The sequence below is a fragment of the Ambystoma mexicanum genome, chromosome 5q, assembly GCF_040938575.1.
Source record: "Ambystoma mexicanum isolate Mex_15411 chromosome 5q, UKY_AmexF1_1, whole genome shotgun sequence".
Classification (NCBI taxonomy): Eukaryota; Metazoa; Chordata; class Amphibia; order Caudata; family Ambystomatidae; genus Ambystoma; species Ambystoma mexicanum.
In genome coordinates, this window is record NC_090933.1 from 420,139,136 (window position 1) to 420,151,631 (window position 12,496).

The window sequence follows — 12,496 nt, forward strand, 5'->3', positions numbered from 1 at the left end:
ACTGAGGTATTTAAGGCCCCTTCAATGGGTGCTTTTGTGTGTGAGACCAGAAGTCTTTGTGGTGATTTGGGTGTGGATGGTGAGCCAGTGTAGTGGTTTCAGGGTGGGCAAGTCCTAGAGCTTCCTAGCAGCTTCCATTCTGCACTGTTCTGGACCACTTGCAAAGGGAATGCCGAGGTAGAGTGAGTTCAATAAATCGCATCTGGAGTTGTTGGTGGCTTCCACTAGGCATCCCTTCTGGCGGATGAGAGGGAGGTTTTATCACAGGAGAGAACGATGGTGGTTGGATGTTCTTACTGTTACGGGGGGACTGGTCATGGACATCGCACCAGCCCCCCTGTGGTAGTCTGTGACACCAGCACCACGCAGGCAATGTGCCTCATAGGATCGATAGGTGGAGGCTGATCATGGGCATCGCACCAGCCCACTGAGGTGCTTTGGGACACCAGCACCTCAGAGGCCCAGGGCCTCAAGGGAGTGCTGGGGAACACTCAGTCTTGGAGGGGCAGGGGCAAGCCTTACCCACGCATGCAGACCCTGGCTGCCTCTCTGGCAGGGGGGGCCCATGTCAACCTGGCCTGCAGGTCCCGCTACGCAGGGAGGGCCCGCAGGCCTCAATAAGAGAGGCACAGTCAGAACATTCTGTTTCGGAGTCTGCAGCCGTTAATTCCTAACATGCCTGCCAGGCTCTCTTTTATTAACTTGAGCCCTGACGTAGTCATGGCCCATTTTAAAAGGGCAATACATTTGGGAGGGACACATTCCCATATAGGAGGTCCACTCTGTAACACTAACCAAGAATCTTATCTGTAGTTCTCGGCCCTGGCTTTCATGCTTCTGAGATTGTTGCTGGGGTTGACTCACTGGTCCATAGTCAGAGTCAGGGTTTAAATGGACGAGTGGTTGGAGGTGTATTTGAGCTGAGGTACACTGGCCTGATTAGGCATCCATTGAGTTTCTAAAAATCCTGTAGCAGCCATGATTCTGTAGCAGATAGGCAGTTTTCTAGGGCCAGATACCGGCTTTATTTATTGGTGATGAATAGGTCGACATGAGGGTCATCACTGCATGAATGGCAGAGTACTGTTAGTTTACCCTTGACGTTCGGTTGGAGGTGGATATAGATGTTGAAGAGAACTGGCATAAGGTCCCTTGCAGGACTGCACATGAATTCTGGTGACAGTTGAAAAGGAATGGTCCGAGCCTGAGTTTTATAAAAAAAAAAATAGCTAGTGATGAAGCATTTGAGCCACAAACAGGAGTAATCAGAGTCATGCCACCACTTCTTCATCAATAAGTTTCAAGACGCCCAGTTCATTATTGCCAACTACATGACATCGCTGAATAACGCCAGGAAATTCTAACCTCCTTCGGTTGCTGCCACTAGCTCCTCTTCTGTGTGACAACCTGAAACTCTATCCTGTAGTAAATGAATGTTGCGACACCTACAAAAGATCTAAGACCATCACGGGTCCCTGGGGACATCACTTCCCTCAGACCAGCCAATCAGTGCACATACCACATAAGTAAACAAACTGGAATATTCATTGACTCCGCCTCTATCGCATGCTGCTACCTACATAGATTTCTACAGGCCAGGTCAGGCTGAGGGGGATAATGCCTGATTGTCAACCTCTAATACACTACCTGAAATGTGACAACAGCAGCATGTTCCTAATTCACACCACACGTGATAAAGTGTGCAGTACACACCCCACTGGTCACCAGACGATGTTTGGAGCAGGCTGACAATGCCTTTCATCTCTAGAATTAAGACTGTAAACAATCAATATTTGCCCATTTGTCTGGTAGCCCAAATGGTGTACATGCAGTTTCAAGTGAGAAGGTGACCAGTTCACAGAAAAAAGCCATTGTCTCCATCCTGAAATATGTTTGAAGCGGGAAAAAGCTGCGAATTGCCAAAAGAATAATGCTCCGAGGACCGGGGATGGATGGCGTGGGAGTGCCAGACATCGCGAGATACCGCCTCGCAGCACACCTCTCACAGGCCTTCATCTGGAATACAATCACCAACCAACCACGCTGGAAGAAGCTGGAGGAAGACTGGAGCCGGTTCCCATTAGAGTCGCTTCCACACATCGCATTCCCCCGGGACTCCCCCAACTCGGGCCCTCTAACTGCCACCAGAAACACAGTGGAGAGTTGGAAAAAGGCAGCTGGTCAATGGGACTATAAGAGCACTGTGGGACCCCTCACGCTAATCTGGGACAACCCCGACTTCACCCCTGGGGATTAGGCCTAACGGCTTTGACAGGTGGAAAGAAGGAGGCCTGAAGCAAATAGCGGACTTTATCACGAACGGCACCCTATTAACGTACGAGGAATGTAAAACAAAATTTCAAGTGCCGGAAACTGAAAGTTTCCGCTATGCGCAGCTCAGGCACTGGCTATCCCAAAGCATCATAAAGACAAAGGGGGGGCAGAGAACTAACGGCGTTGGAACGTACTTTAACAGTGCACAATCCAACGGGCAAGATATCCACCCGGTACAGATTACTAGACAAAGCGGACCTCAATAAAATAGAAGCCTACATGCAGAAATGGGAAAGGGACATAGGAAAAGAATTAGATATGGAGCCAGATCTGGACACGAATGCACAAGAGTTCAAAATGTGTCAAGAATAAAGAGGGAGCAATAAAAGTGTGGTACAGGTGGTACCTGACACCGGAGGTTCTAAATAAATGTAATTCAGCAATCCCGTCACAATGCTGGAGAGGCTGCCCAGACACAAGTTCACTATTTCATCTCTCATGGACATGCCCGAAAACGATGCAATTTTGGAAAGAAATATTAGAACAAAGACTAATCACAGGTCTCTCAATCCCATGGAAACCCGGAATAGTCCTACTGGGCACCACAGACAAAGGGCAATTCCCAATGACTGGCTGTCTAGCTGAACTATGCTCTCACCAGCTCGCAGTAGCAAAAATCTCGATAGCAAGGCTGTGGAAACACCCCGAGGGCCCAGCAATTCCAATGTGGTGGACCAAATGTTGGGAGATAGCGGTCGCAGAAAAAATAAGAGCTCTCCGGTTGAGAAATAGAAGCAAATTCTACATTGTCTGGGCACCTTTCTTAGATTACCAAGAACAATTCCCAGGTATAGTGTGGCAACCTACAACACTCCGTTGGTTGACGAAGAAGGACTAAAACGGCAGCTGCGCACCGGAAGGAACTATACTGTACCCTTTTCTAGTGATCCCGGAAGACAGAGGGCATCAAACTTGCAACTCTCCACCTCAGTCCGACTTACACAAACACTATGACTGTAACCATTGACTCCTAAATCCTTCCAACATGAGTAACAATGCCTATATCTATTACTGCCCCCCTGGTTCCCCTCCAAATTCCCTGGACTCAGTTTGTATGTGTTTGTTATCTCTTTGCCTGTTCCTTATACGATTTAACTGAGATTGAATGATGCAGATACATGTTTGAAAACCTTAATAAAAAGATCTGTTGGAAAAAGAAAAGCCATTAGGAGGCTGGCGGCCGCGGAATGAACGGTGCCGGTAAGGTACCGGCGCCGTTCATTCCGGGCTGCCACATTGCGGGTTTCCTCGCAGGCGGTGGAATGAACGTCTGGTCCAGACCAGACGTCCATACCGCCACCCGCGAGCAAGGCACGATGCTAACAAATGACCCGGGTCGTTAACGGGTCCATTGTTAGCATCCTCCCCATTCACATTGAGCCCTATGGGGACTCAAATGGGAATGGGGATGTACCGGTCTGGTTCCTGAGAATGGGAATTACCGGGCCTGCTAAAGTCGGCATGGCCCGGTAATTCCCTATTTCTGGGACCCGGTTTGGGGGTAGCCATGCCGGTAAGAACAGCATGGCTACCTCCAAACTCCTAATGAGGCCCATTGTCACAACTCAAGCAATTTGGTGACCTCAGGACTAAGTAGGGAGCAGTAGGGCTAAACAAATAAGCATTGAGTCAAGCTACCCTTTCCCCACGCCGAACTTAAGACATACCTGTTCTGAATTCTCCTCTTCCTCACTGCACCACTGCTTACTCTCGCTTGCTTTTTTGCCCCCTCTGACCCCTTCAACCACTGCTCTATGACGTATTTTTAAATCAATCTCCAGAACTACGAGGAACCTGTGGCAACGAGGTCCACGTATTGCAACATACATACAATGTTTAAAAAGTTTTTTTCTGCAAATTTGGTAAAGGATCAATATGATTGAGTTTCACACTTTTTTTATTTTTTTTATTTTTACAGTTGACTTGAAAACACCGCAGCTTCCTGTCCGGCATTCTTACGTCGGTTGTCTACAGAACATTAAAATCAATGGGAAACTTGTAGCCTTGAACAAAATCTCTGAAATTCATGGGGCCGTCAGCATAAAGAGATGCCCTGCTGTCTAATTTCACCGTGTGTCCGCGCACTCCCGGGGTGAATTGCAGCCACCCAGCAGACTCTGGATTCATCCTCTGAACTATGTTACTCACAAAAACGTATTTTTTTAAGTTGGCACGTCTTCTGAAGTAACAGTGTCCTGAAATGAAAAGAAGGATTTTTGATGCCTAAAATGTTAGATTTGTAATCATGGGTATTCTTTTTTGTGGGTTCTCATGGTTGTAAACACATCATGACCCTGTGTGTAGTACATTCACTCAACTGCATACTACACTATTCTTCTAAGGGTAGTAAAGGAGAGTACATAGCCCTGGATGCAATTCAGGGTTCCATTAACTCTAATTCATGTCACAAATAAAGCAGTACCATATATTCCTGAATCACACAGATATGAAACATGCAATTAGGGGTTCCTATGATCAGTGGACCTGTTCTTATTTTCCCTTTACTTTTTATATTATCCTATTTTTTTCACTGCATCCATCACCGCCATATTGGTCTAACAGCGCCTGGCCTTGTCCAAAGGAGGAGTATTGTGACGCCGCCAGGGTGTCACTATACTTCCGTCTATGAGTAAGAAGGGAGATGGAGGGGAGTAGAGGAGAGGGAGAAAGTGATTAGGCAAAAGGCAAATAAACTAAGTATGGAAGATGGTAAGGGTGTATGTTTGTAATCATGAGGATGCATATTTCGAAGGGATTGTGTCCTCCGACGTATTCCTCATCTTAGATATCACCTTCCAGCTCTGCTGGCCTCAGAAAATTTTTCTCTAGAGGGCGCTGCGCGTCGATGTCCTCCGAGTCGATGTCCCTCGACAGCCGCCGTATCGATGTCGACATCATCCTGCCTATAAAGGCCGCGCGCAGAGTCCGTTGCTCAGTTCCGTTTTTCCACGCTTACTCAGTGCCTCGGAATACCGTTGCTCAGTGTTTTGTCAGGATTTAATCTATTTACCTCGAGTTATTCGATCCGTACTCGATGGCTTCTTCGTCGGAACCGACAACTCCTCGATCCGGCTTCAAAAAATGCCGAGATTGTGGGAAAAAGATGTCGCTGACTGACCCTCACAGAGTTTGTCTGTGGTGTTTGGGAGCTGAACACCATTGTTCGGAGTGCGAGGACTGTATGTCCATGACAGCTAAGGCCCTGAAGGAGCGTAGGTGGAAGCTGGAGAAAGGTAAGACTTTTAAAGCTTCTTCTTCGTCGACAAAGTCGAGACATTCGTCTCCTCGTCACCATTCGCGTTCCAGGTCTCGGAGTGGGTCCCATCACTCCTCGAGATCGAAGCACTCGAAGCGGAGACGTCGAAGATCCCCTTCTCCGTCTTCCTCTTCCTCTGTTTCACCAAAAAGAATCCCTTGCCCCACGAAACATAGTTCCTGGGCTGAATGGGAGGAATTCCGCAAAAATATGATGAGCGTCTTCGAGAAAGCGGCCTCGACCCCCTCGAAGACTGCCGAGAGCGATGCTCTGGTCGAAAGACCCAAAGGTCAAAAACGCTGCGAGTCGCAGTACCCGGCGAAGGAAACCTCTCGAGCGCGTCTCGAACCCTCGAGTAGGTCTATGACCTCCAAACCTTCCTCGAAGGTTCCGTCGACGCCGAGGTCGGTGTCTTCGACGCCGTTGTCGAAGGGACCTTCGACACACGGGTCTGTCGACTCAACGCCAGCTTCGACACCGGCGTCGACGCCAAGAAAAGTCACGGTCACGACACACCCAGTGACTATCCCCAGGTCCTCGATGTCGATGGCTTCGAGATTGTCGAGTAGAATCCCAATTCTGTCGAGGTCATCGAGGCCTCCGCCTTTGTTTTCGACGCCACACTCGAAGCCTTTGACGTCGACGACATCGACGTTTTCGAGGCCGATTATGACAAGTTCGGCACCCTCTGCCTTGGAAATGGGATTTACACCCTTTATGAGTTCAGAACAATTGAGAACCATGTCCTCAATTATGGAAGAGGGTGAATTGTCTGAACAGGATGACACATTTGAGTTGCAGGGACCTGTAACCCCAATTAGAGAGGAAATTTCCTCTGAAGAACGCAAGTTAAAGGATCTTCATGATTCCTTACATGAGGCAAGTGGGTTAGACACTTCCCCTGAGGTGGAGTTTGCTAGGCCAGACCCGGGTGAGCATGCTGAAACCCCCTATAGAGCCTTAATGGCCAGGATCACAGAGTTTATGGGGTGGTCTGCACCCTCACAATCTTTCCAACAAGATGACCTTACGGATATTCTTGACAAGGGCCCACAGGAGGACCCTGTGGTGCCTTTTCATAAAGCTCTTCAGAGGAAGATTATGACGAACTGAGAAACCCCAGATGTCGTCCCGGCAGTAAATAAAAAACTGTCTACAAAATATAGGGTATCCTCTACAGACCCGGAGTTTTTGTCAAAACACCCATCCCCAGAAAGTCTGGTGCTACAGGCAGCATCTTCTACCGATGTCAAGACGGCTTATCCTACCGTCCCACAGGACAGGGACGATAAAAAATATGATGCTATGGCAAAGAAAGTTTTTTCGGCATGTAGCATGGCGTTAAAATCTGTTAATGCTACTTGCACCCTTGCTAGATTCAGCCATACACTTTGGGAGTGTGCTTCTACAGCGGCTGACTGCATCCCGGAGGGAGAAGAAAGGGAGGCGTTCCTGAATATCATACAGGACGGTAAAGACGCGATGTGCGAATCCCTCCGGACGGGCATTGATTCGGCTGACAGTATCAGCAGAGCAATGGCGGCAAGTACAACAACCAGGAGATTCGCTTGGTTGAGAAAGTCTGGTTTTGCCCCTGATGTGCAAGCCAGGCTCTTGAACATGCCATTCAATGGCTCTTCTTTGTTCGGGAAAAAGGCGGATGACAGTTTAGAGAAACTGCAAACTTCAAAAGCAGCAGCAAAATCCCTAGGCGCTGCAATCCGTCAGACACCGTTTCGTCCCACAGGAATCTCTGCGAGGGGCAAGTCCTTTCGCTTCAACTCTGCATTCGGAAGAGGTAGAGGACGTCCAGCTCAAAGGGGACAAAGAAGAACTACCCGAGATGGACGGGGTAGATATTCAAAAGCCGCAGCAACAGCAGGTGCCTCTTTACCATTGGCATCCGCATCAGCCACTCCAAAACCACTCTGAGGACTTCCCTCACAGGACACCTGTAGGAGGCAGGTTGACTCAACATCTGGCGGAATGGCAGGCTATCACGTCAGATGCTTGGGCATTGGAAACAGTTGCCCAAGGTTGCTGCCTGCCTCTCCTACGCATACCTCAGTCATCCACCGGGGATCAGCTCTCAGAAAGCTCCAGATCCACTCCTCTTGCAGGAAATTTTCGACCTGCTAGAGAAAGGTGCTATAGAACCGGTACCTGTAGCGGAGAGGAAGAAGGGCTGGTACTCCCCTTATTTTCTCATTCCAAAGAAAGACAGAGGACTGAGACCCATCTTGGACTTGCGAGAATTGAACAAATTCCTCAGGAAAGACAAATTCAAGATGGTCACTCCTTCTCAGATCCTCCAGGCCCTTCAGTTCCAGGACTGGTTGGTATCTCTGGACCTTCAGGATGCTTATTTCCATGTGCCTATCCATCTCAAACACAGGAAATACCTGAGGTTCGCAATTGGCAACTCTCACTATCAATTTCGAGTGCTGCCATTTGGGCTGACCTCCGCCCCGAGGGTCTTCACCAAGTTAATGTCGGTAGTGGCGGCAAGTCTAAGGAGGGAAGGGATTCACGTCTACCCCTACCTGGACGATTGGTTGATCAGGGCTGTCTCTTCGGAACAAGCTCAGATCCAGCTAAATCACGTGTGCCACTCACTTCACAGACTGGGCTTCTCCCTCAATTTAAAGAAGTCACAAATGATACCATCACAGAGACTCCAATTCATAGGAGCGATCCTGGACACTTCCCTGGGAAAAGCCTCGCCACCAGAGGTGAGGGCTCAAGATATTCTACAGATGGTTACCAAGTTCCAAGATGCCCAACGTCTCCCAGCCTTCGACTTTTTGAGGTTGCTAGGCCTCATGGCATCCTGCATTTTCCTAGTGCCAGAGGCTCGCCTGAGAATGAGATCCCTCCAGTGGGCACTGAGGACTCAGTGGTCACAATTCTCAGGGAGAATGACATATCTTCTTCAGGTTCCCGACAGGGTGGCTCAAGACCTACAGTGGTGGGCCTGTCAGGAGAACATTCTGAAAGGAGAACAGTTTTGGCAACCCTGGCCGGAGATAACAGTAGTCACGGATGCCTCACTCACGGGGTGGGGAGCCCACGCCAACGACTTGACCATCAGCGGTCGTTGGTCTCCATCGGAGTCCAGACTACATATCAACCTGTTAGAGCTGAGAGCCATCAGACTTGCGCTGAAGGCGTTCCTGCCAGCTGTACAAGGGAAAAACGTCCTGATAATGACGGACAACACGGTGGCCATGCATTACCTCAACAAAAGAGGAGGCGTAGGATCACTACCCCTGTGCAGAGAGACGATGCAGCTCTGGTTTTGGGCAATCCAAGAAGGAATCTCTCTATCGGCAGTTCACCTAGCCGGAGAGAAGAACTTGACAGCGGACGCTCTGAGCAGGCAGAGCACAGTCTCCCACGAGTGGGAACTAGCTCAGGAAGTCCTTCAAGAGATCTTCGCCCTTAGGGGAACCCCTCAGGTGGATCTGTTCGCCACCAGCGTCAACAGGAAATGCGATCTGTTCTGCTCAAGGGAATTTCCCCCGAGAGGAGCTCTGGGAGACGCGTTCATAGTGGACTGGGAGTTTCCGCTTCTGTACGCGTTCCCACCGGTCCCTGTCATTCCTCAAATGATCAGGAGGTTGAGAAGATTCCGGAGAACCATGATCCTAATTGCCCCGGATTGGGCCAGGAGAACGTGGTACCCGGACCTTCTAGACTTGTCCATCTGCCCTCCAATTCGACTTCCACTCAGAGAGAACCTACTCTCACAGAAGGGAGGTCAGGTTCTCCATCCAGACATCAAAACCCTCAACCTTCACGCTTGGCTTCTGAAAGGTTGAGGTATAAGGATTGGGACCTCCCTGATGATGTTATGGAGGTGTTGCTTCAGCAAGGAGGCCAGCAACAAAGTCTTTATACCGCTGCCGTTGGAACAGATTTTGCAGCTGGTGTAGAGAACCGAATATCGACCCTTTTTCATGTGGTACACCAATGGTTTTGTCCTTCCTTCTATATTTGGCGAATTCAGGCCTTCAAGTTGGCACCATTAAGGGCTATCTCGCAGCGCTATCCATCTTTAAGCGCACTGCGGAAGAACCATCCTTTTTCATGTTACCCTTGGTAATACAGTTTCTAAAGGGGTTAACCAATGTTTATCCCCCAAGACCATTCCAAGTTCCACTATGGGATTTAAACTTAGTACTAACTTTCCTGATGGGCACACCTTTCCTTATCCTTAAAACTGTTTTATTAATAGCACTTACATCTGCTAGAAGGGTGAGCGAATTACAAGCTCTTTCTTGTAAACCCCCTCACACAATATTTCACAAAGACAAAGTTGTCCTGCGTGAAGCCTAATTTCCTCCCAAAGGTGGTTTCTGAATTCCATATCACTCAGAAGATTACCCTACCATCTTTCTATCCTCCTCCTCATCCGGGGAAAGAGGAAGAGAGGTTACACAGGCTAGACCCTAGAAGGGTTTTAAGTTTTTACATCAGTAGACTAGCCAGGATAAGACAGGCAGACCAGCTGTTTGTAGGTTACACAGGTCACAAGCTGGGATTACCAATAACTAAGCAGACCATTTCCAGATGGATCATTCTAGCCATTCTGGAATGTTATAAACTGGCAGGGAAAGAGCCCCCTCAAAACCTTAGGGCCCATTCGACCAGAGGTATTGCAGCTTCTTCGGCTCTCAAAAGAGGCGTGCCGGTTAAAGACATCTGTGCGGCCGCTACATGGTCGTCTGTCCATACCTTTACACGATTTTACGATTTGGATTCCTCCTCCAGTCAAGAGACTAGGTTTGGAAGGGCTGTACTGCATTCTATTCATCAATAGAAGACAGCGTGAAGTCAGTACTCCCTCCTCCCATAATAGAATACTGCTATGGGAGCCTATCTAAGATGAGGAATACGTCGGAGGACACAATCCCTTCAAAGAACAAGTTTCTTCTTACCTTGTAACGTTCTTTCGACGGGATGTTCCTCCGACGTATTCCTCATCGACCCTCCCATCCATCCCCGCAGTTCTACTTCCCTTGTTGTTGCAGCTTACGCTCCTTCAGGGTGATTAGTCTAGTCCAGAAAGTATTATTGTGGGCTACAAAACGGAACTGAGCAACGGACGCTGCGCGCGGCCTTTATAGGCAGGATGACGTCGATACGGCGGCTGTCGAGGGACATCAACTCGGAGGACGTCGACGCGCAGCGCCCTCTAGAGAAAAATTTTCCGAGGCCAGCAGAGCTGGAAGGAGATATCTAAGATGAGGAATACGTCGTCGGAACATCCCGTCGAAAGAACGTTACAAGGTAAGAAGTAACTTGTTCTTCTTAACTGTGACTAAAGGCCAGTGTGGGAGAAGGTTTCAGGAGCGTCCAGCTCGTTTTGAAGCAAAGCTATAACGTGGTGGCAATATCCAGACCAAATGATGCACATTACTCGATGCTGCATCTGCAGTGCTGTTGTAGCCAATTTGATCTCTTGGCTCTCAAGGTCGGTCCTGGAGGCCTTCCGCCACAGAGCTCTTCCTGAGGGCTTGAGCGTTTCAAACAGAAAACGATAGAGGCGAGTTGTTTTCAGCTTTAGCTATACGCTGTCAAAAGGAGGCCCACCTTTTTGCTTACTGATCTGACTTTATCATCTTTGGTCAAGGTCGAATGAGTGATACCAGAAAACTCCTTGAAAGGTTAGACTTGCCAGGACGCCCTCATTGCGAGTGTGCTGGTCCATAAAAAATGCCGAATAATATGCTGGTAACAACGGATCCAGCATTTTTTCCAGACCGGCACACTCCGAGTTTGCCAGTATATCTTCAATCATTGATCTGGGAATGCACAGTAGCCCATTATAATTAAATATAATTATAATTGTTATTTTATAACGCGCTTAATACCGGAGACCAGTTTCTAAGTGCAAGACCGGTATTCAGGGACAGTGAACTATCGGCAGGCCTCACCTGCCGGGAGTTCAGGCCCCTACCGGCAAAGAAGTGCCCCTATCACTGACACTGTTACTAGCGTTGCTGGTGATGGGGCAAGCCCCTTCCATGAAGTCCTATAGGACTACATGAAATGGGAATTTGCCGCCGTTGCCGGCACCCATAATATCCCGGTAACACTGGGATATTGGGCGCATTAACGGTAAAGCAAGTTTGCCGGTAACCCGCATGTGCAAACGCATGATGAAGGCTATTGAGTCTGCTTATTTGCCAGTTTACCTGTGTTCACAGCACAGCCTTAATAGGACCATAGTAATCGCAGGTATTCACGACCGATTGCAAGTGCACTAGGTCACAGTCTTGCCCATTTTTCTTATTCACCTCTGCACAAGGCTGAGGGAGATCAAGCATTTCACAGATGCATTTGTGAAAAGTGCCTTTAACCGCAAGGATACAATCAATATTTATTGATCTCCACTGGCCAAGAATGCACACACACCAGTGTTCTGCAGTGGAGGCTGACATAGCAAATAACGCAGCCAGCATTGTCCATTTATTTACGTGGAATGTGCCAGGTTCCTGCTGACACATGGAAACTGTGCACAATTTGTGTGAATTAAGCCTTTTGTCAATGACCGGAAAGACGATCTCTGATAGCTTGTCACCACTGCATGTGAACTCCAGAGCAGGGATACAGTGTGCAGCCTTATTTCAAAAACATTGTGAATTGCATGCAGGGGGCCACCAACATTAGCACTTACCTGCTGTGAGGTCCTCTGCAGGCAGTTTTACATGTTCACAAGGCAGAGAGGACGAGGAAAGAATAAAAGTGAGGCAAATTTGCTTTTACTCTTTCATTATGACGCAATACCAGTTGCGGGCTGCATTTACAATGGGTTCCTATGCCCTATTGGTCCGCCTGGCCTTCAGCAGGTACAACGGCGAGGTGGATCCCATAGGAAACCATTCTTCATATGCCTGCATG

General features: G+C 48.6%; 1 protein-coding gene and 1 long non-coding RNA gene across 3 annotated transcripts in view; one reads left to right on the forward strand and one right to left on the reverse strand.

Annotated features, from left to right (window-relative positions):
- The window catches only part of LAMA3 (laminin subunit alpha 3), a 1,348,901-nt gene extending 1,344,333 nt beyond the window's left edge, over positions 1-4,568 (forward strand). For both annotated transcript variants that reach the window (XM_069620910.1, XM_069620909.1), the window contains exon 78: positions 4,253-4,568. In XM_069620910.1, coding sequence (XP_069477011.1) covers positions 4,253-4,398 — 146 coding nt within the window. In that variant the 3' untranslated portion in view covers positions 4,399-4,568. The remainder of the gene's footprint in view (positions 1-4,252) is intronic.
- Positions 1-12,496, reverse strand: part of LOC138497439 (uncharacterized) — a 211,217-nt gene that overhangs the window by 17,612 nt on the left and 181,109 nt on the right. The window lies entirely within an intron of this gene.